Source organism: Xiphophorus hellerii, chromosome 16 (assembly GCF_003331165.1).
Source record: "Xiphophorus hellerii strain 12219 chromosome 16, Xiphophorus_hellerii-4.1, whole genome shotgun sequence".
In the NCBI taxonomy this organism is placed as follows: domain Eukaryota; kingdom Metazoa; phylum Chordata; class Actinopteri; order Cyprinodontiformes; family Poeciliidae; genus Xiphophorus; species Xiphophorus hellerii.
This window is the reverse complement of record NC_045687.1, coordinates 7,212,734-7,235,076: the sequence shown is the minus strand read 5'-3', so window position 1 is coordinate 7,235,076 and position 22,343 is coordinate 7,212,734. Positions and strand designations below refer to the sequence as shown.

General features: G+C 37.2%; 5 protein-coding genes across 5 annotated transcripts; all 5 read right to left on the bottom strand.

The window, feature by feature from the left end:
* Nucleotides 1-413: 413 nt before the first annotated feature.
* LOC116735027 (complement C1q-like protein 2) lies at nucleotides 414-1,479 on the bottom strand. Its single transcript, XM_032586616.1, has 3 exons — nucleotides 1,156-1,479; nucleotides 936-1,070; nucleotides 414-831 (listed from the first exon to the last, which is right to left on the bottom strand). Exons 1-3 carry the CDS (start codon nucleotides 1,409-1,411, stop codon nucleotides 545-547), a joined length of 678 nt encoding a protein of 225 aa, XP_032442507.1. The 5' UTR covers nucleotides 1,412-1,479; the 3' UTR covers nucleotides 414-544.
* A 2,479-nt stretch (nucleotides 1,480-3,958) lies between these two features.
* Nucleotides 3,959-5,024, bottom strand: LOC116734996 (complement C1q-like protein 4). The gene is made up of 3 exons (XM_032586573.1): nucleotides 4,701-5,024; nucleotides 4,481-4,615; nucleotides 3,959-4,376 (listed from the first exon to the last, which is right to left on the bottom strand). The coding sequence occupies exons 1-3, from the start codon at nucleotides 4,954-4,956 to the stop codon at nucleotides 4,090-4,092; spliced, it is 678 nt and encodes a 225-aa protein (XP_032442464.1). The 5' UTR covers nucleotides 4,957-5,024; the 3' UTR covers nucleotides 3,959-4,089.
* Nucleotides 5,025-7,523: 2,499 nt separating this feature from the next.
* LOC116734883 (complement C1q-like protein 2) lies at nucleotides 7,524-8,556 on the bottom strand. Its single transcript, XM_032586421.1, has 3 exons — nucleotides 8,264-8,556; nucleotides 8,044-8,178; nucleotides 7,524-7,939 (listed from the first exon to the last, which is right to left on the bottom strand). The coding sequence occupies exons 1-3, from the start codon at nucleotides 8,514-8,516 to the stop codon at nucleotides 7,653-7,655; spliced, it is 675 nt and encodes a 224-aa protein (XP_032442312.1). The 5' UTR covers nucleotides 8,517-8,556; the 3' UTR covers nucleotides 7,524-7,652.
* Nucleotides 8,557-9,091: 535 nt separating this feature from the next.
* Nucleotides 9,092-11,331, bottom strand: LOC116734884 (coenzyme Q-binding protein COQ10 homolog, mitochondrial). Its single transcript, XM_032586423.1, has 5 exons — nucleotides 11,159-11,331; nucleotides 10,655-10,807; nucleotides 10,295-10,487; nucleotides 10,032-10,133; nucleotides 9,092-9,512 (listed from the first exon to the last, which is right to left on the bottom strand). The coding sequence occupies exons 1-5, from the start codon at nucleotides 11,275-11,277 to the stop codon at nucleotides 9,345-9,347; spliced, it is 735 nt and encodes a 244-aa protein (XP_032442314.1). The 5' UTR covers nucleotides 11,278-11,331; the 3' UTR covers nucleotides 9,092-9,344.
* Nucleotides 11,332-12,981: 1,650 nt separating this feature from the next.
* hsd17b1 (hydroxysteroid (17-beta) dehydrogenase 1) lies at nucleotides 12,982-21,916 on the bottom strand. Its single transcript, XM_032586571.1, has 6 exons — nucleotides 16,547-21,916; nucleotides 16,179-16,340; nucleotides 15,916-16,095; nucleotides 15,718-15,811; nucleotides 15,414-15,597; nucleotides 12,982-14,065 (listed from the first exon to the last, which is right to left on the bottom strand). The coding sequence occupies exons 1-6, from the start codon at nucleotides 16,647-16,649 to the stop codon at nucleotides 13,910-13,912; spliced, it is 879 nt and encodes a 292-aa protein (XP_032442462.1). The 5' UTR covers nucleotides 16,650-21,916; the 3' UTR covers nucleotides 12,982-13,909.
* Between the last annotated feature and the right edge of the window lie 427 nt (nucleotides 21,917-22,343).

Here is a 22,343-nt window from a genome sequence, read left to right as displayed (position 1 = left end):
AGTTCTATAAAGAGTCAATATATGCAAAGAGGAATTGTATAGACATGATGATCTTTGTTGTCTTGAATATGTAGGGTGAAGAAGCACAATGAGGAATGTTCTGAAAAAATTTTGGTGCAATTGAAAGAGTATAACATAGTTGCTCTATTCAGTTGAGTATAAATAGTTTCAACATTTCTTTTTTTCTCTCCTACAAATATCTACTTCAGTTGTTTTATACATTTCCAAGTACTTCACTACTGCAGTTTATTGTTGATGCTTTTTGATACATTAATTTTTATGACTTTAAAATGATCATCAAAGCTAAAAGCTATCTGGAAAATAACCCTGGATATTTATTACTCAGGATATTTTAAATGCTATTTAATAAGTTCATTTATGTAGATAAAACACAATTTTACACTCACACAAAATGCAGTATTTCTGATTTATTTATTTCATCAAGCATTTTCTACACAAATTATGCTAATTTGCAAATTGAAAAAAGAAACTTCCTTTATTGTGAAATAATAAATCATGCTGGCATGCAGAGCTGTTGTATGCATCACATTGTAAAAAGCAGGAAGCCGCTGAAAGTGTTGTAGTTCATGGTGTCGTCATAGACCAGCCTGTTTGGATGCAGCTGCACGAACACTTTGTCTCCCACTTTCAGAGGGATGACCACAGCGTTGCTGCCCATGTCATTGCTGTCAGACCCATTGGTGTCCCACACAGACGTCAGCCATTCGCTGTTCTTCGTGAGGCTCACAAGCGAGTTGGGGGTAGAAGCCAGGTTGTTGAACATTGAGAAGCGAAAAAAGTACATTCCACTGACCATCGCTGTAAAAACACCTGTGAAAACATGAAGGATTAGAAGAACTGAACGGAATATACAAATTAATATGAATTTGACTGTTCTTGTTTTTGTATACATGTCTTCCTAATGCTGTACACACCTGTTGATGGATTATAGCTATTGCCTGTGTTGGAGAAAACCTTTTTGTACTGCAATGGGGTAGCAGTGGTAAAAGGTCCTATGTCTCCAGAACCAGAATCCCTGAGAGCTGCTGAAAAAGCCACCTGAGGAGAGCCTGAAAACATCAAAACACCAGAAATACATTGGAAAACTGGACATGCAGTAATTATATTTCACCGTAAAGCTGAAAGATTTATTACCTCCAGTGAGGCTCCGTAACTCCAGAAGTTCTTTTTCGGTGTTTTGCAGCCTGGTCTCCAGAAAAGTAATTTTTTCTGCCATGTTTACAACCTTCTCCCCCAGTTCTCCCACTTTTTGAGTTACAGATGTGAGAGAGCAGATGTTACAGCTGCCAACCAAGTCTGCAACCTGACAGGCTTGGTTTATTTTCTCATCAGGTCCAGGATCAGAAAGGCAGATGCCAAATGCTATCATCAGAATAACAATCTTCTTCATGTTTGTTGCTTTTGAGTTTCTGCTCCTCTTCTCAGACGTCTCCAACCTTTTATGCCTGCTGACTGCATGGGACAGTGAGCAAAAGTAGCTCACTACTCTTGTGCCCGCCTCTTAATGTCACCTCAGTGGTATGTAAAAATGCTTTGATCAAAAATGTTAACATAGAAATTCACATATTCTTTCCTCTTAAATTAACTCTTAACTGTTTAAGGAAATTCTGAAGACTAAGAAATCTTAAAATGTTATTTTCATTGAGATTTTTTCACTTTAAACACAAGCCACATTTCCATCCTTTTTGTCATTACCTTCCTATTTACTTAGCCAGCAAGTTAGCACTTCTTAGATACGCGGATCTAAGTTGTGACAGGTGGCAAAATCAACATAGAAGTATGATCAAGGCTCTGTTGTCCCAAAAAACAGTTTTGAATGTGCAACTTCCACAAATGAAAGAGTTTAATCTAAAATATGTATAGCAACCTAGAAAATATGCTCCATTTCCTTCACTATAAGAATGCATTTATTTTATTTATCACATTTATAATCAGTTCACATGACATGATAACTGAAGTCTACATAGAGGTCCTGCAATTAATAAAAAATGACTTGCAGTAAAGATAAAAATACTAAGAAACTAAAAATTGTCTTTTGAAATATATTTAAATAAATAATGTAACACAATTTATTTTTATTTTATTGGTTCATGTTAGTAATTTTTACATTATTTAAAGAATGCAGCTATGTTAGAAAAAAAAAATTAAACTCTTTCTTTTTAATGTGCTACTGAAAAAAAACAATTTGATAACAACCCATGACAGTTACACTTGTTAGTGTATTCAGACATGTTTGCTTCTGAAGGTGAACAAACAGCACTGATACCAGATATCTCACTCCTCTTATTTCTTACTGCAAGATATCCTGTTCCAGAGGTGGTGTGGCAGTGTGGAGATGTACCTGTCGTAGAATCATCCACAGTCCAGATAGAGTACGATGATGATGGATGCTGCACCATGACTCTAGCGCTAAAAAAGAATAAAATAAGTAAAGTCTGATTATTTGTGTCGGCTGATTTCCTGCATGTGTGGTCACATGGTTCCGGTCCATCAGTAAACTTATATGATAACAGTCAAGACTCCTGTGTGCATGTTAAAATAGAATTTCAGATACTGTATATTCAGTTCTGCTTAAGCTAACTCTGAGTTGTTGAAATTAAAGAAAATGGTGAAGGTCAAAAACTCTCACGACTATATTTTCATTGAAATGTATTTGTTAAACCCGAGCAACTTTGTCATTTTGTTGGTTTTTTTGCTCTTCGTCACAATACTGCTATTTATTAACTTGGCCAGCATGCCACATACTGCTATCACTGGATAAAGGTGTGAGTGTCTATAAAATCTACATAGAAGTATGATCAAGGTTTTGTTGTCCCAAAAACCAGTTTTGAAGGTGCAACTTCCTCCAACAAGAGAGAGTTCAGTCTAAAATAGACATAGCAACCAAGAAAAAATGCTCAATTTCCATAATTGTAGCAGTTCACATGCCATGATAACTGAAGTCTACATATAGGTCCTGCAATTAACAAAAAATGACTTGCAGTAACAGATAAAAATACTAAGAAACTAAAAATTGTCTTTTGAAATATATTTAAATATATAGCCGAAGAAAAACGACTAGTGACTGAGGGTCACTGCGCGTAACACAAACCCTGTAAATTCTAGACACTAACAGGTACCATAGAATTGCACAAAAATCCGTGAGGGATGGATTTTTTTTCTATGTCAAGAAAAAAAAAAACATTTTAAACTGTTTCTTTTTAATAAAAAAAAAAACAATTTGATGACAACCCATGACAGTTACACTTGTTAGTGTATTCAGACGTGCTTGGTTCTGAAGGTGAACAAACAGCACTGATACCAGATATCTCACTCCTCTTATTTCTTACTGCAGAATATCCTGTTCCAGAGGGGGTGTGGCAGTGTGGAGATGTACCTGTCATAGAATCATCCACAGTCCAGATAGAGTACGATGATGATGGATGCTGCACCCTGACTCTTTCAAAAGTTTTAGCAGAGAATGCAAATGTTTACATATGCAGGGCAACCAATGACCACGGGGAGATTTTGTGCGCCACTAAACTAACAGTTCTATAAAGAGTCAATATATGCAAAGAGGAATTGTACAGACATGATGATCTTTGTTGTCTTGAATATGTAGGGTGAAGAAGCAAAATGAGGAATGTTCTGAAAAAATTTTGGTGCAATTGAAAGAGTATAACATAGTTGCTCTATTCAGTTGAGTATAAATAGTTTCAACATTTCTTTTTTTCTCTCCTACAAATATCTACTTCAGTTGTATACGTTTCCAAGTACTTCACTACTGCAGTTTATTGTTGATGCTTTTTGATACATTAATTTTTATGACTTTAAAATGATCATCAAAGCTAAAAGCTATCTGGAAAATAACCCTGGATATTTATTACTCAGGATATTTTAAATGCTATTTAATAAGTTCATTTATGTAGATAAAACACAATTTTACACTCACACAAAATGCAGTATTTCTGATTTATTTATTTCATCAAGCATTTTCTACACAAATTATGCTAATTTGCAAATTGAAAAAAGAAACTTCCTTTATTGTGAAATAATAAATCATGCTGGCATGCAGAGCTGTTGTATGCATCACATTGTAAAAAGCAGGAAGCCGCTGAAAGTGTTGTAGTTCATGGTGTCGTCGTAGACCAGCCTGTTTGGATGCAGCTGCACGAACACGTTGTCTCCCACTTTCAGAGGGATGACCACAGCGTTGCTGCCCATGTCATTGCTGTCAGACCCATTGGTGTCCCACACAGACGTCAGCCGTTCGCTGTTCTTCATGAGGCTCACAAGCGAGTTGGGGGTAGAAGCCAGGTTGTTGAACATTGAGAAGCGAAAAAAGTACATACCACTGACCATCGCTGTAAAAACACCTGTGAAAACATGAAGGATTAGAAGAACTGAACGGAATATACAAATTAATATGAATTTGACTGTTCTTGTTTTTGTATACATGTCTTCCTAATGCTGTACACACCTGTTGATGGATTATAGCTATTGCCTGTGTTGGAGAAAACCTTTTTGTACTGCAATGGGGTAGCAGTGGTAAAAGGTCCTATGTCTCCAGAACCAGAATCCCTGAGAGCTGCTGAAAAAGCCACCTGAGGAGAGCCTGAAAACATCAAAACACCAGAAATACATTGGAAAACTGGACATGCAGTAATTATATTTCACCGTAAAGCTGAAAGATTTATTACCTCCAGTGAGGCTCCGTAACTCCAGAAGTTCTTTTTCGGTGTTTTGCAGCCTGGTCTCCAGAAAAGTAATTTTTTCTGCCATGTTTACAACCTTCTCCCCCAGTTCTCCCACTTTTTGAGTTACAGATGTGAGAGAGCAGATGTTACAGCTGCCAACCGAGTCTGCAACCTGACAGGCTTTGTCTTTTTTCTCATCAGGTCCAGGATCAGAAAGGCAGATGCCAAATGCTATCATCAGAATAACAATCTTCTTCATGTTTGTTGCTTTTGAGTTTCTGCTCCTCTTCTCAGACGTCTCCAACCTTTTATGCCTGCTGACTGCATGGGACAGTGAGCAAAAGTAGCTCACTACTCTTGTGCCCGCCTCTTAATGTCACCTCAGTGGTATGTAAAAATGCTTTGATCAAAAATGTTAACATAGAAATTCACATATTCTTTCCTCTTAAATTAACTCTTAACTGTTTAAGGAAATTCTGAAGACTAAGAAATCTTAAAATGTTATTTTCATTGAGATTTTTTCACTTTAAACACAAGCCACATTTCCATCCTTTTTGTCATTACCTTCCTATTTACTTAGCCAGCAAGTTAGCACTTCTTAGATACGCGGATCTAAGTTGTGACAGGTGGCAAAATCAACATAGAAGTATGATCAAGGCTCTGTTGTCCCAAAAAACAGTTTTGAATGTGCAACTTCCACAAATGAAAGAGTTTAATCTAAAATATGTATAGCAACCTAGAAAATATGCTCCATTTCCTTCACTATAAGAATGCATTTATTTTATTTATCACATTTATAATCAGTTCACATGACATGATAACTGAAGTCTACATAGAGGTCCTGCAATTAATAAAAAATGACTTGCAGTAAAGATAAAAATACTAAGAAACTAAAAATTGTCTTTTGAAATATATTTAAATAAATAATGTAACACAATTTATTTTTATTTTATTGGTTCATGTTAGTAATTTTTACATTATTTAAAGAATGCAGCTATGTTAGAAAAAAAAAATTAAACTCTTTCTTTTTAATGTGCTACTGAAAAAAAACAATTTGATAACAACCCATGACAGTTACACTTGTTAGTGTATTCAGACATGTTTGCTTCTGAAGGTGAACAAACAGCACTGATACCAGATATCTCACTCCTCTTATTTCTTACTGCAAGATATCCTGTTCCAGAGGTGGTGTGGCAGTGTGGAGATGTACCTGTCGTAGAATCATCCACAGTCCAGATAGAGTACGATGATGATGGATGCTGCACCATGACTCTAGCGCTAAAAAAGAATAAAATAAGTAAAGTCTGATTATTTGTGTCGGCTGATTTCCTGCATGTGTGGTCACATGGTTCCGGTCCATCAGTAAACTTATATGATAACAGTCAAGACTCCTGTGTGCATGTTAAAATAGAATTTCAGATACTGTATATTCAGTTCTGCTTAAGCTAACTCTGAGTTGTTGAAATTAAAGAAAATGGTGAAGGTCAAAAACTCTCACGACTATATTTTCATTGAAATGTATTTGTTAAACCCGAGCAACTTTGTCATTTTGTTGGTTTTTTTGCTCTTCGTCACAATGCTGCTATTTATTAACTTGGCCAGCATGCCACATACTGCTATCACTGGATAAAGGTGTGAGTGTCTATAAAATCTACATAGAAGTATGATCAAGGTTTTGTTGTCCCAAAAACCAGTTTTGAAGGTGCAACTTCCTCCAACAAGAGAGAGTTCAGTCTAAAATAGACATAGCAACCAAGAAAAAATGCTCAATTTCCATAATTGTAGCAGTTCACATGCCATGATAACTGAAGTCTACATATAGGTCCTGCAATTAACAAAAAATGACTTGCAGTAACAGATAAAAATACTAAGAAACTAAAAATTGTCTTTTGAAATATATTTAAATATATAGCCGAAGAAAAACGACTAGTGACTGAGGGTCACTGCGCGTAACACAAACCCTGTAAATTCTAGACACTAACAGGTACCATAGAATTGCACAAAAATCCGTGAGGGATGGATTTTTTTTCTATGTCAAGAAAAAAAAAAACATTTTAAACTGTTTCTTTTTAATAAAAAAAAAAACAATTTGATGACAACCCATGACAGTTACACTTGTTAGTGTATTCAGACGTGCTTGGTTCTGAAGGTGAACAAACAGCACTGATACCAGATATCTCACTCCTCTTATTTCTTACTGCAGAATATCCTGTTCCAGAGGGGGTGTGGCAGTGTGGAGATGTACCTGTCATAGAATCATCCACAGTCCAGATAGAGTACGATGATGATGGATGCTGCACCCTGACTCTTTCAAAAGTTTTAGCAGAGAACGCAAATGTTTACATATGCAGGGCAACCAATGACCACGGGGAGATTTTGTGCGCCACTAAACTAACAGTTCTATAAAGAGTCAATATATGCAAAGAGGAATTGTACAGACATGATGATCTTTGTTGTCTTGAATATGTAGGGTGAAGAAGCAAAATGAGGAATGTTCTGAAAAAATTTTGGTGCAATTGAAAGAGTATAACATAGTTGCTCTATTCAGTTGAGTATAAATAGTTTCAACATTTCTTTTTTTCTCTCCTACAAATATCTACTTCAGTTGTATACGTTTCCAAGTACTTCACTACTGCAGTTTTTTGTTGATGCTTTTTGAGCATCAACAAAGTGATTTTAAAGTCATTTTTATGACTTTAAAATTCTCATCAAAGCTAAAAGCTATCTGGAAAATAACCCTGGATATTTATTACTCAGGATATTTTAAATGCTATTTAATAAATTCACTTATGTAGATAAAACACAATTTTACACTCACACAAAATGCAGTATTTCTGATTTATTTATTTCATCAAGCATTTTCTAAACAAATTATGCTGATTTGCAAATTGAAAAAAGAAACTTCCTTTATTGTGAAATAATAAATCATGCTGGCATGCAGAGCTTTTGTATGCATCACATTGTAAAAAGCAGGAAGCCGCTGAAAGTGTTGTAGTTCATGGTGTCGTCGTAGACCAGCCTGTTTGGCTGCAGCTGCACGAACACGTTGTCTCCCACTTTCAGAGGGATGACCACAGCGTTGCTGCCCATGTCATTGCTGTCAGACCCATTGGTGTCCCACACAGACGTCAGCCGTTCGCTGTTCTTCATGAGGCTCACAACCGAGTTGGGGGTAGAAGCCAGGTTGTTGAACATTGAGAAGCGAAAAAAGTACATTCCACTGACCATCACTGTAAAAATGCCTGTGAAAACATGAAGGATTAGAAGAACTGAACGGAATATACAAATTAATATGAATTTGACTGTTCTTGTTTTTGTATACATGTCTTCCTAATGCTGTACACACCTGTTGATGGATTATAGCTATTGCCTGTGTTGGAGAAAACCTTTTTGTACTGCAATGGGGTAGCAGTGGTAAAAGGTCCTATGTCTCCAGAACCAGAATCCCTGAGAGCTGCTGAAAAAGCCACCTGAGGAGAGCCTGAAAACATCAAAACACCAGAAATACATTGGAAAACTGGACATGCAGTAATAATATTTCACCGTAAAGCTGAAAGATTTACTACCTCCAGTGAGGCTCCGTAACTCCAGAACTTCTTTTTCGGTGTTTTGCAGCCTGGTCTCCAGAAAAGTAATTTTTTCTGCCATGTTTACAACCTTCTCCCCCAGTTCTCCCACTTTTTGAGTTACAGATGTGAGAGAGCAGATGTTACAGCAGCTAGCTGAGCCTGCAACCTGACAGACTCTGTCATTCTCATCAGTTCCAGGATCAGAAAGACAGAATCCGAATGCTATGATCAGAATAACAATCTTCTTCATGTTTGTTGCTTTTGAGTCTGCTCCTCTCTTCAGTTGTCTCCAACCTTTTATGGCTGCTGGCTGCATGTGATGTTGCGTAAAAGTGGAAAAGCCAGCTTCACAAAACTCCTGTACCTGCTGCCTTTGTTTTTGATGTGACGTTGACTGATTTTTGGAAAATCCCACTAATTCAGTCTGAAGTACATTTTAATATACTGTATAGTTTTTGTTATAAGGTCTAGATGTCAGTTTTTTTCCACTTTGAAACCCAAGGTAGAAAGAAAAAAGTACTAAACACATTCTTTGAAAATATTTCCAAAAACAAAACCCAACCTATTACCCAGTATGGATATCTTTGTGTTCAAATACTAATTAGTTGGGAGAGAGAGGTCAACCGCACCCCGGGGGTCATTGTGCAACTATTCCCGTAAGCAGATGTTTTCCCCTTTTCTTAGAATGCTTAGTTAAATTGTAAAGATTACAAATACGATAACATGACCTTTGTTTCTTTACTGGCATCATGCTTTGATCGGTCACTGGACAACAAACAACAGAGTTTTAGTTACACTACAAGAAATCAGAATCAGCTCTCAAAGCACTTTTAACAAAAACTTTTATTTGATGTATTATTACCGTCAGCAAAATAAATAAATATGTACAGAAAAGTAAATAAATTTTAATTTGGCTCAAAATAAATACAGTTTGCATATGTTCAATTTACAATAAAATATGTAGGTGCGTGCAAACAGGAGAACTGGTCTCAGATGAGAGTCAAGTATTGGGCGTAGTGAAAGCAGCACGATGGCTTGGTTTTGGTAATAGCCCGGGAGGATAAGGACACTGCAGAGGTCAGAGGTGGTTGCTAATAGCTGCATGACTCCTCAAGGAAGCGTCTGGCTTGTTTCTGTAAAGAGTCGCTGCATGGGACTCGAAGGCACTGACCATTTGCTTTACAACTTCGTCGAAGAACACGGAGGCCAGCTGAGAATGCAGCAGAGACTTGAACTCAAAGGACACCTGCAGGAGACAGAAAAATTCAAATGTTCAAGAGTTAAAAATTATAAATGATCACAAAAATCTGCATCCTTAAATGATATTTAGGCTTTGGAAGTTCAGGAGTATCAGAAGCCAAGGATTATCCATGCTTAACACGTTGGGCTGAAATTGAACTAGATTCTGGTTAATCTTGGTGTAATCTGTGCCAACATTGAGGTTAAACTCCTGCCTGCAGCTCCTTAATACGCTACATTTACTGCTGCTGCATTCTTACACAACACCAGCATGATGCACTACACTAAATTTAGAGCATAATGAGATTTCATTCAACACTTCCTCGCAGCCAGTAATCCATTCACAACAGTACAGAAAGGATCGATCAAAAGTAAGACTCCAAGGAATGGAGTCTGATCTCTTAATTTCTTCCCTTTAAATCAATATCCTAGCCCTTTTAAATATTTATAGCCAGTATGGCGATTTTCTGGTCTTTGCTTAACTCACAAAGAAGAAGAATTATCTTATTCACAGAAAAGTACTTACAAAGAAATCCACTTTGCAGGAGCCTGGGAGGCCTTTGGCTCCAGGGGCAAACCTCCACACCGTTTCAAGATGGCTGAAGAGTGACCCATCAGAGCACACCGCCTGATTTGGACACGAGCAATGTGTAAATGCTAAAAGTTAACAAGCTAATCAGTACAGTCATGAGAATTACTAAAAAGAAGCATTTTGCATTATAACCGTAAATTATTGAAGATTTAAAAACATTTTAAACTATAAAAATCCCAGTCAATCTAAGGACTTACTCTAACTTGGTGGTTAGGAACAAAAGTGAGCTCAGATGTATATCGCTCGGTGATGGGAGGGAAACCGATTTCAAGCTCTGCTCGGACGTTTCCCTTCGTTCCCTTCAGGATTCGAGACTTCTTGCACCAGGGAACAAAATACTTGTAGTCCTCTACGTTGGCCACCACCTTGTACATCTCTTGTGGAGTGTACCTGGACACACAATTACATAGCAAATTATCTAATTAATTTAAATCTCTTTCTTTTCGAATGTTTCATGGTTTCGATATAGTTACAAAATAATAGATGGTAGCGTCAAAAAGATTATTGTTTTTCTACTATTACTGTGATCATTTCAAACTGTTTAAATTGGCACTCACTCCAATATCCTGCTCTCCGTGTACTCCATCCTGCGGGTGCTGATGGGAACAGCCAGGTTGATGAAGGTGCGCCTGGTTGTCATCGTGGGGGTGGCAGGGCGGAGCTGAAGGCTGGCTCTCCTTTCTGCCAGGATCCCACAAGATCCCAACTGTCTAAAGTGGAAGAAAACATGGCATTTCTGAGCACATTCACGTGAAGTCTGTGGCTAATACTGCAGAATAACTCCTTAGAGGATATTTACTTATTTCATTTATTCAACGGAGTAAATCACAAACTGAAAAAACTCGCTTTAATTATAATCTGCCAAGTTGTGAACATGCCAAATGTATGCTTTGAATTTATCAATGAAAAGGTTATTTAAGCTCCTTCGTGCGCTTTCGATTTGATTAAGGAACAATTTTTAAGGCGATTAAGCAAAATCACTCAAAGAAAATGAATGCTTAGGAGGAGCAGAGTGAACAGACTGATGTAAGGGCATCTCGAGTAGAAAAAGTCGGACCCACCTAAAGTGTGCCCTTCTGCTGTTTCCACGTACAGCCTTTAAAAGTGCGCCGTCCTTCATGTCCACCAGCGCCTTAAACAGCAGAGACGTTGTTCTTCTGGTCATTCTGTATTTTTCCATCAAAAACCTCGTTTTACAAACTAACCGGTAAAACCATGCCAGCAGCTGCAGCGCGAGGGCTTTATACTCACACCTGGGGCGTGGCAATGCTACCAAATAAGGAAATATCTTACGTAACGCGCTCCGTCATCGGTGTAGACCAATCAGAATACGCTGAGGTGGTTTTTAAATTATACATTTTAAAAAGGTGGATAAGAGCAGAAATTCCAAAGCTAGTTATACATCACAATTTCAATGTTTTTGCAGCATAATATAAAAGACTGTCTAAGATAAACTGTATCTTTGAATACATATGTATGAGTAATTTATTGAAAAAAAGGGAAGGAAAAATGTCAAAATAAAAAAAAACGTCACTTCCTTTGGTAGTACTTTGCCTTTTTTTTAAACCCAAGGGAGCCTGGTAAAATAAGACTTTTTGTTTGTTTGTTTAAATGTTGAGCAGTTATGAATGTAATCTAAGCATGGTTGGTCTGCTAATTAGATTTTCTGACTTTTGATTTTTCATTTATAGTAGAAAATTTTCAACTGAAATAAAAGCTGTTTTTATAGTCAAAAACTGACAATCACAAATTTTAATTTGCTTGAATTAAACCATCTTTGAGATAACAAAACTTGAATGTACCAGCAAAGGATACAAAGGCTGGTTCATTTTTTCATATTTTGACACTTATCCCATCAGCTGGCACTATGAACGTACTGTATATGATACACTGTGACGTTACTGTCCCTGCCTATGGTAGTGGTTAGCTATCATTGAGATTGGATAAACAATGTAATGAAACAGAATGTGACAAAACCTTTTTTGAAATGTCCTCTTCCAAACTCAACCAACCAATATCCGGTCCTGGATATAAAATTAATTTTGTCAACAAATATCTCGGTTCAGATACAAAACTGTTAGGGATAAAGAGTTTTGAAATAAGACTATTTCAGGACATTTGTAGCAATAGTGTAATAGTAAGGATCAACAACTCATCTGTTTGCCTTTAATGTATGTATATAATTACCTAAATCATATAAAAGACAAAACAGGAAAGAGTGAATTGCAACTAAATCACATGGCATTTGGCATCCAGTGTATGAATGGCATTTAAAGACTTTTCCACTCAGTACAGAATGAAAGTCCAGCAGGTCAATGACCTGTACATGATGAACCTGGACTCTGCTATGACGCAGCAGTAAAGGTCATGAAACTGATTGGAGTAATAATTAAACCAGACAAAAAAATAAAAAATAAAAAAATAAGGTAGCACTCAAGCATTTGATTTATTTAAAATATCTTGAAAAAAATGTTGTGAATTCATCTCTCCAAACCGAATGTGAAAAATTATTTGTACTTGCAGCACCCTTAAATCCCAGAATTACGGATCCACATAATACATTGCATTCTAAAGAGCTCACATGTCTGTGCTTTTATCTTAAAGGGTTGTGAGCTAACATGGCCAAACTTGTTGCTGTTGAATCCAAAAAAAGGATCCTGGGAAAGGAATTAGAGCACCTGATCAGGAAAGGATTTGAGAGTCTCAGTCAGGCATGTCAAAAAATAGGTCAGATACGCAAGTACATACAAGATAACCTGTCTCATGTCAGAGGAGGACAGGCTAATCCCCTGACTGAATTAAACATTACGGAGTGAACGACTGTCTACTGAGACTTTGATCCATGAAACCTTGTGCAACAATTTAATGTCTCAGCAGTTTGTTCAAATATACTTTAATGTCAGTAAAATTCAAATTAGACAAATGTTTGTAAACATTTTTTTGACTTCTAACCCTGTTCGATTCTTGCTGAAAGAGAAAGGACTTGCAGGAGCCCTTTGTTTCATATATCTTTGATTAAAGGTTCAATTGGATTTCTTTGTACTGTGTTTGCTTTGGCTGATGTTTTGTCACACGCCTTTCACTAAGTACACTGAACATCTCATGATGCAGTGACGTAATGCAGTCTGTTTCTTTCAAACTTTGGTACAATATATATATATATATATATATGTTCTATAACTGTTATTGCTTTTCACTTTAGGATCAGTTTGGCTTGGAGAACTTTTGTTTTTATAAGTAAAAACTGCAAAGTGCATACATGCAAATACACATATACAGACATTCATCATTTTGTACTTATGTGTGGATATTAATATGACGTGACACCCAATAATTATTCCAGGTTTTGGGTCTTTACATGGACCATCGTTCAGCCAGTTTTGGCGTCTTGCTTTAAGATGGGACAGCTTTTTTCCATACATTAAAAATAGCAAATTAGAGTTACATAGGTACATTTTTAGAAAATTTTCAGTTTCAACAATCTAATGCAAGAGCCTAGCATGAAGCACTGCAATCCCAGAGAAAATATGGAATGTGAGATAAAAAGCTTTGTTGAAATAAACTAATGTAAAGGTTGTGGAATGACTTAAGACAATATACGTAATCCTTATCAAATATTACTCCACAAGCAATAACTCTCAGACAAATATAGAATGTGGAGTTGCATTTTTTTGCAAACTCCTCTTACAAAACTCATTTCATCACCTTTGCCCCAGAAGCTAAAATTAGAAAAAACAAACACTATTCTTTTCACTTAGGGCAAGGTTTGCAGATAAAGTGGTTTCTTGGATGAAAAAGCCACATTTCTGCAGTTATTGGTCCTCATCTGCAAAAATGATCTTGCTCATAGCTTTGATGTATTCCATTCCATCTGGTTCTGTGACCTTCAGTTTGGTAAGAGGTGGCATGACGCTGTTGGTGAAGTATCTGAATGCAGGACTGGCGGAATGGATGGCATCTAGAAATACCTAGAGGAAAAGAAAAACAAAGACACGAGGAAGACATAAGTTGTCGTTGCACCACTGCAAGTGAAGAGGTTTTTATTGAATTATTTACAAAATTCAACAGCAACTTTCCTTTTAAAGAATTCAATTGTTTATCTAACCTGCAACTAACTAAGAATGTTTGGTCTGTTGTGAAGAAAATGCACTGTGTTTTACAAGAATCCTACTAAAGTTGATATGAGTGAAATGCAAGGGTTTTCTTTTTTTATTTTTTTCATTGACTTTCCTTTGTCTTCTTTTGTTTTAAATCTACTGGGTTTAAATCAGTCACTGATTTTAATATTCCACTTATAAACTTCTTCATTTAAAAAAACATACTCTTATTGGAAATATAAAAAGTACATTTTCTTCAATTGTTTGTATAACATGAAAAGTATGCACTTTCTTTATGTGAAGCTCATTGTATCTTTACAGTGCTGGAACTTAGGGATCATTTAGAGATAAGGATGTAACTCTCGTCTGTTTTCAAGATTTCAAAGATCTTGTCAAAATCTTTGAAGAGTAACAATGCAGCTGATCGGAGCCAGAAAGGTGAGCAAAAAGCATTTGCGAGAAGTATAAAAAGATACAGTAGGTATGTGTAGTTTTAGGATTTTACATAAGATTCTGAGGTTATTAAAGAGGAATTTTTAATATGTGGATAGTGAGTGAAAGACAGGAAATCAGCATAGGACATTATAAAGACACCGCTGAATGACAAGATGTAAGCAGAGAGGCACAAACATGATTCAGGGCAGTTCTCAATAAGGGAACAACTGTTTCACACGTGTTCCTCTTGGGAAATGCTACATCTCCATCGGAACACGAGCCACCAGATTTAAAAGTTATTTTTATCCAAGTGCTATTTGGAACAGAACGCCAAATGAGACTTTTATAGTGCAATTTTATGGTGTGGCTATCTATTGGCTGTGTGATGTGATCTAATTTTATTGGAGTTTCACACCATGTAATTTATTTTATAATGCCTTGTTTGGTTTTCCTGATGTGCCGGTCTTGTTTAACATCTGTTGTTGTAAATCATGCAATGATAACAAAGGTATTTGATTGTGAGTGATTTTTAGCTGCTTTCTTGGCTGCTGGAAAAATTGCTCACACCAGTCAGGAGAGAAAAAAACACTTTCAGTGAGCCACACTTTCAACGTTTTTTTTAAGAAAACTCAAACATTTCTCCACTGTAACATTCTTTTTATGTCAAAACCATGTTTATAACAAACGTATAAATACTGTAGGTCCAGCTTTGAGACTGACGAACTGAGCATATGTTATGGCACCGTTAGCTTTTTAGATGTGTTAACGAGGAAAAACTGCACACCTCAACAATATCTTCAGTTTCCTGTGCAGCATTTTGGAAAACCGTGCTGCAGTGTTGCAGGTATTTTTCATACAGACTGAGCGTTCGGCCATCAACCTGTTGCAGGGATGAATCCCCGAGCTCTGCCTTCTGCAGGTTAATCAAGAAGTCACTGTTGACCGGACCACACTCGATGAGACTGAGTCTGGAAAAAAGAAGCAAAAATATACAACTCAGATTGTCATGTAAATTTACGGTTATTGAACAATATTTTTTTATTTTCAGTATTTCTGTCAGGAGTGGTGATGTGGCCATTAAAACTCACTGTATGTTAAAGTGTTGCAGGAGGACAGCCAGACTCTCACATGCGCCTTCAATTGCAAACTTACTGGCACAGTACACCTCATTAAAAGGAAGACCTGTGAGGGCATTAGAGTGTGTTATTTTGGAAATGTTGAGCATAAGCTAACAAAAATTGAAGTAACTTGACGTTCGTAATCCCTTTCTTAGTTGATTGTCTCACCATGAAGCCCTCCGGTGCTGCCCGTGACCAGAATCCGGCCCTGACCTTGTGCTTTCATTCCTGACAAGAACACCTGCATGGTCTGGATGGTGCCAAGAAGGTTGACCTCCAGAATATGCCTCATTGAGTCTAAGGACTGAACCTCCAGGGGTCCCATCAAACCCACACCGGCGTTACACACTGTAAATGAAGAATACGAGGCAATTATGTGAAAATTGAAAGCAATCCAAACTGAAGGAGATTAGACAGCCACGGGAACAAACCCAGAATGTCCACCCGTTTCTCCACAACTTTGTCTCGTGCTGTCAGGATGGATTGTCTATTAGTCACGTCCATTTGAAGTATTTCCAATGTATCCTGGTGCAGACCTTTTACACAGTCTAAAAGTCGTTCTTTCTTGGCCAGGTTCCTCATTGTGGCATACACTAAAGAGAATGCAACACCCATGTTTTCGTTTTAAACAAAATAACTGTATAGAAAAGTGAGGGATTGGCAAAAACATGACCATCAAACCTGACAGAGTGACAAGTTATTTATTGTTATCCAGTAGCAAAATGCCTGGCTCCATTTTGAGTTACTCTTGTGCAAAAGCCTCTCGAGATCATGACCGAAAGATGTCAGCTGTGGTTACCTTTGAACACTTTGCTGGTGTCAGAAGCCAGTCGAACAGCCAAGCTGAGTCCGATCCCAGATGAGCATCCTGTGATCAACACAACCTTCTTCTCCATTGACATGCTGGTGTCTTAAAAATGTCCTGGTTGAAAAGACAGAACTGCTGCAAAGTACAGACGATCAAAGTGAGTCAAGCAGTGTGATAGGGGCTGGTGAAAACTCTTCTCAGACCATCACAAGGCCACACGTTATCAACCACCTGGAGTTCTTTCATTAAATCTCATGTCCTTGTTATTTTGGCTTGTTTTGTTATTTGGAGGGAGATGTGTGGGAAACTGAACCTTGTTTTTTATGTGCCTTGCTAAAATTTCTGGCCACATCAATAACAATAACAAGAGTACGAGATTATAGTGGTCTGAAATCTAAATATTTAAAACAGCTGGATTAATACTGTCATAGTTTCAGTGTTTCCACTGTAGGCACCAGATGGCAGCATAAGTTCATAATGGCACTCCTATAGCAAATAAGCTATGTTTTATTGATAAAAAGACAATAATAGGTTTTCTCTTGACTCTGTAGTAAAGAGAAGATCTCTGGTTTGCAGATTACTTACCATTACCATTACTTTGTGATGAGTAATACAGGTTTAGCACAAGATTGTTTGACTATTGTTTTCATATCTGGTTTATAGAGCAGTTTTAAAAACATATTTAATGTATGACAGTTTCATACATTAACTGTATAGTGATAATTAATAATTAATTTAACACAATGAACTATACGACTTCTCTAGGTCATTGGAAGGAAGGTTACACTGAAAAAACTAACAAGAAATGCTTAATCTAATGAATGACTTGGAGATCAAACCTTTTTACATTCAAACTGCTACCAGCAGCTCAGGAACAAACATATCCCTCATTGTTCTTAATTAATTTAATCAAGTATTTTCTTTTAAAAATCTATGTGCATATAGATGAGTTACCACTAGGTGGCCTCTTGTACAAACTATAGATCTCTATTCTTTGTTGTTTTGCATGACTGTGACAGCAAATCCTTATAAAAATAAAAATAAAAAGTTAAATAAAAAGCTTGTGCTCCATGCAGAAAAAGTTTTTTTTTCTTTTTAAGTTCAGACTAAGCTCGATATGTTTCCTGGTTCTGTGAACAGTTCCATTCTGGTCATTGTTACATGACAATGCCGCAGTAATTGTATTGTTTTTTAAGAACAGCTGCTGCTGCTCGGTAGCCACATTTGAAAAGAATTTCTTTTTCTGATGGGAGCAAACCGAGTAGGAATTTCCTGCCATTTTGTTGCGTTCCTCTCCTTGAGATGGCATCAGTTTGGCTGCTGTCCCGGAGTCTGCAGGACAGATAACAGTGAGCCTTGAGCCTCTCTGAAATTTCTGCAACTCCCTTGCATTGTTTTAAGCTTTTGAACTGACTGACCTCAGAGGGTTTTAGATGTTCTATGTCTTGCAAAATGGGAGAAGTGGGGGTGTCCAGTTGACCTGCAGAGGTCAATTGTTCTGGAATATGATGTTTCTTCTCTATAATTCATGTTAAAGTTGTACATAAGAAGATTGCATTACTGAAAAATGATGAAGATGAGTTGATAGATGAGTAAGGGAACAGAAAACGATTATCTGTTCAGCTCTGTGTAATATTCAGTCACTTTTACCTCTGCACACAATCAAGCCGGTCTCAGTCGTTTGGCCTTAGATCCATTCTGACAGTCTGGTGAAAGCATGGGCAGTTTTGGAAGCTTTTTGCTGTACATGACCCACAGTGTCTCTGAGGCCCAATAATTACCGAGAGGTCCACTGGAAGTGCACAGTGACCCAGAAAAAACATTAAAATTACTCTCTGGCAAGACTAACCCACATCACAAGGGCAAGCAGACTTTTGAAAATCTTACAGCTGTGAAATGAGAGCAGAAGAGAGAGGAAAGTTATTCCATTATCCCACGTGCACCGCCACATGTCTTTGTGGCATTTTTCAGAATACAAAGGAAAGAAAATGTGAGACTCATTTTAGACATTTGATGCAGAGAACCACCGCATTGAAACCACTTTGCAAACAGTTCAGCACTGGAACCAAAATGCTCTGCAGCAACACGAAATCTGTGCGTTTTTATGCTAATGTGGTGAAAGAACAGACACGTGAACGCATGCAGACACAGAATCAGATCTATACTGTAGTGAGGCAACAGATGCAGATGTGCTCAACAGGATGTCCCGTGTGAAAGAATTGAGCAGAAGTGAAACAACTACAGACGTGCTGCGGTGAATGTGGTGAAATTAAATGTCACGCCATACCTGACAAATTTTGATGAACGTTTTTGGTAGATGATTCGTTTTGTTCCTGTGAACAAAATTACCTCATAAGACTTTAAATTTTAAATCCACCTTTTGAACCTGATAAGAAAAATTTTTCTGACGTAATTTGTGACAGTTGCTGGGATCCTGGTATGAGGATGGAGAGCAGCGTTCTCATAACTGGAATGCTGAAAAGCAGCAAACATGTTAACAGTTGATCACATCAAGAATGGCATGAAGATGCTGGCTTTTACTGACCTAAAAATATTACATATTTTTAATTCTTTTCTGACAGCACAAATGGAAAATAGAAACAAAAAGTTCATGCTACAATAGAATGTCACTGATCAATTGCATTCCTTTCTGTTTGCATGACATGTTTTGTTACTGTAAAAATATGGCCGCCTGATAAGGTAGGGGTCATGTGTATATGTGCTTTCATCGTGGCGTCTATTTCTATGACAACAAAACAAGTCTGTATCTTAGCAAACATACCACTGAATGTGGTATGTGTGATATGTGGTAATAGCACCTTTACTTCTCGTTTACTTTTTTCTCACAAAAACATTTCAGATAATTTTTAAAATTTAAAGAAGGACAACCTGAGAAAATAGATAAAAAATTGTTTTTTTTTAACAATGAAAGGAATGCTTGGATTTCTTTTGATAGAAACTAAAGGAAAACATTTTCTAATTTAAACACTAGAGAAAAGTGAAATGGTTCAAATTCAATACCCTATTTAGTGTGATTTATACAAGTTCGCTTGTAAATAAAGCAGATATTTATCAGCGTTTGACACAAAGAACCTTGCATTCTTGCTGTGGGACCACAATGTCTGAGGACACTTTCATTCCACTCTAAAGCCATAGTTCACTGAAGTCCCTTCAGAATAAGATTTTTATACTTACTTCTGCAAAAAATGTTGATATATGAGATCAATGTAGGTTTAAGGCGGTATGATAGACGTGAGCTTTGACGTCAGCTGCAACCCTGAGGGCCACTGGTTGACCTTTTGGTTTGGCAGTCACCCAGACATGTTTGTATATGAAGCCTCAGTGCTCCAGGAAATAGCAGGGGTTTTGTCATGGGAAATGTCCCTTGAATCAACTTCTTTCATCCTGTTACTTTGGACATCCAGTCCCTTCTCTCCTGGCCATTAGGTATTCAAATCTGTCTGTCAGGGACCAGACTTACCCTGGGTTTAACCAAGAGCTTTGATATCATTATCTCAGCTCATGCAGGAGTTTGGAAGAGACAATCAGTGCTTTTGCATTCCACTTGCAGTTTGCCCCACATAGAGAGGGGTTTTGTTTTGACGATGAGCACAAATGTATCTGAGCTGTGTATCGAAAACTAGTCCCATCTGCAGCTTTTTTGAGATAACATACCCCCAAAAATTTGATATTCAAACTTTGATATAATCAATGAGGATTTACTGCGTCATACCTGAGAAACTTTGGTTGCATAGAAGAAAGACAAGACGCTCAAATTTTCAGTAAAACACTATAAACATGCGTCTTAAAAATGCTGTCCCAAAACGCCTCCAAACGTCTTTCCATGTTTGTGTTTTTGTTTTGTGCTCCAGGTGCAGGCGGAGTATGCCAAGAACTTCAGGCACCAGGGCCACACCTGGGATGTGGTCAGGCAAAGTACTGGATGGAATGCATCTGAGGTGACTGATTCATCCTGGAATTTACCTCTAAAGGCATAAAGAGGAGTCAGCATTAAAGTCAACAAGGCATTAGCATTGGTCTCACCGTCTATTGTGTTTCTCACAGGGAGCTCTATTTTTTGTTTTTATTTCCACCAAATGACTATGTTTGTGCATTCCTGTGTTCCTGGAGAAAGTGATGAATCAGTGGCACTCCTGTTCCTCCACCTGGTTACCTCTGTTTATATGTCGCCCTGAGAATGCGGTTACTAAGCGTCCAGACAAAACATGCGTTGTGTTCCCAAGCATGCCAGTAAGTGGACAAAAAATGTCCCTCTCAGACAAAACAGCACACATTATATATCAACTCATTTGCATGCTTCTATCACATATGCCTCATCCCCTTGTTTTCCAAAGCTATTTCCTGTGATGTCATATATTCAGCATATCTACTTCCTCCCATGCTCCAATTTATTTGGGGTTCTGTGACTCGGGTGTGCCATCTTTAGGTGTGGATTTTGAGGCTTAGTTCCCTATCAGTATTTGATAGTTTCCAGGATACGCTGCCTGTCTTGTTGGGTTGCATAATCCTTCTTTCTAAGAGAAGCTGTAGTAAAATTTAATGACTCTTCCTTCAGATAACTATGAGAACACATCCCTGAAAGGTCAACGGCACAGTTGTGTAATCACTCCATCAACTTTCAGTGCCTGGGAACCAAGTTTTACATCCTTGTGGCATGCAAGCTTGCAAAATACCCATCACTATGAGCACCTTTTTCTTCTCTCTTCTCTAATTGATGTGTTTGATGGATCATATTTCCATTGTATGCTCTCGGCACAAGACCAGTGTGTCCCACACCCTCAACGGTTTACAGCTAATCCCTGCTATTATCTGAGCAAATACTTTTTTCACATGACTGAATACAGAGAAATGCTGTCGGTCTTCATTTCTGGAATACTCTTTCTTGCTTATCATTGTTTCTGTTTTGTTTCTTTGCTTTTCCGATTAGCTAGGTTCCCTGTTGTTACCTGTGAAACGGAAATAGACATAGTTGTAAACAGAAACTGAGATAAATCTCTACCCTATATATCACATGTTGGTCTAACAGCTTATAGTATTGTTTCGGAATAGCATCTCTGCTTCATGGTCTGTTTGTTTTTCTGCTGTTCTTCCTGCTGTGGTTTATGACTATTTTAGGGAAGGCAAAGCTTTTCATTTAAACGTTAAACTGCAAAATCAAAGGAAGAAATTCTACAATGAAGCATATTATTCTTTAAGCATTTTTATGATGTGTTACATGAGTTCAAGTTAGTTTGATTCCCATTGGAAGGTTCTCCAGAAAATTATCATTAGCAAGAGTCTTACATTAACTTTTAATTATTTTATTTGAACTAACCAACCTTTTTAAATCATGAAAAGATGACAACTGTCTGATTTTTATTTAAAAAAAGAATTGGATGCATATGTTTTAATTTATATAGAATTTTCTCTAACCCCCATTATCATTTTATGCATACAGACCCAAATGTATACACACCCTTCATTTGGTGTGCGATTAAATGTTCTTTAGAAAGATGTAGCAACTTTTTGTGGCTATTTATAATGTTCTATCATATTTGACCACTCTTCTTATCAGAATAAAAAAAGTGAATTTAAATTAGCTGGTTTCCTGTGGAGTGGCACAGTTGTAAGGTCTGTTGCCTTACAACAAATAATGATAGCCATCTCTCCGAAAATAATTGATAAGGACAAATATGGGATGTGCTTTGGTAACACATCTCGTTACAGATCTCTGACAAACAATGTGTCTATGTAGAGATTAAAGGGCTTCTAAACTAATCAGAGGCAA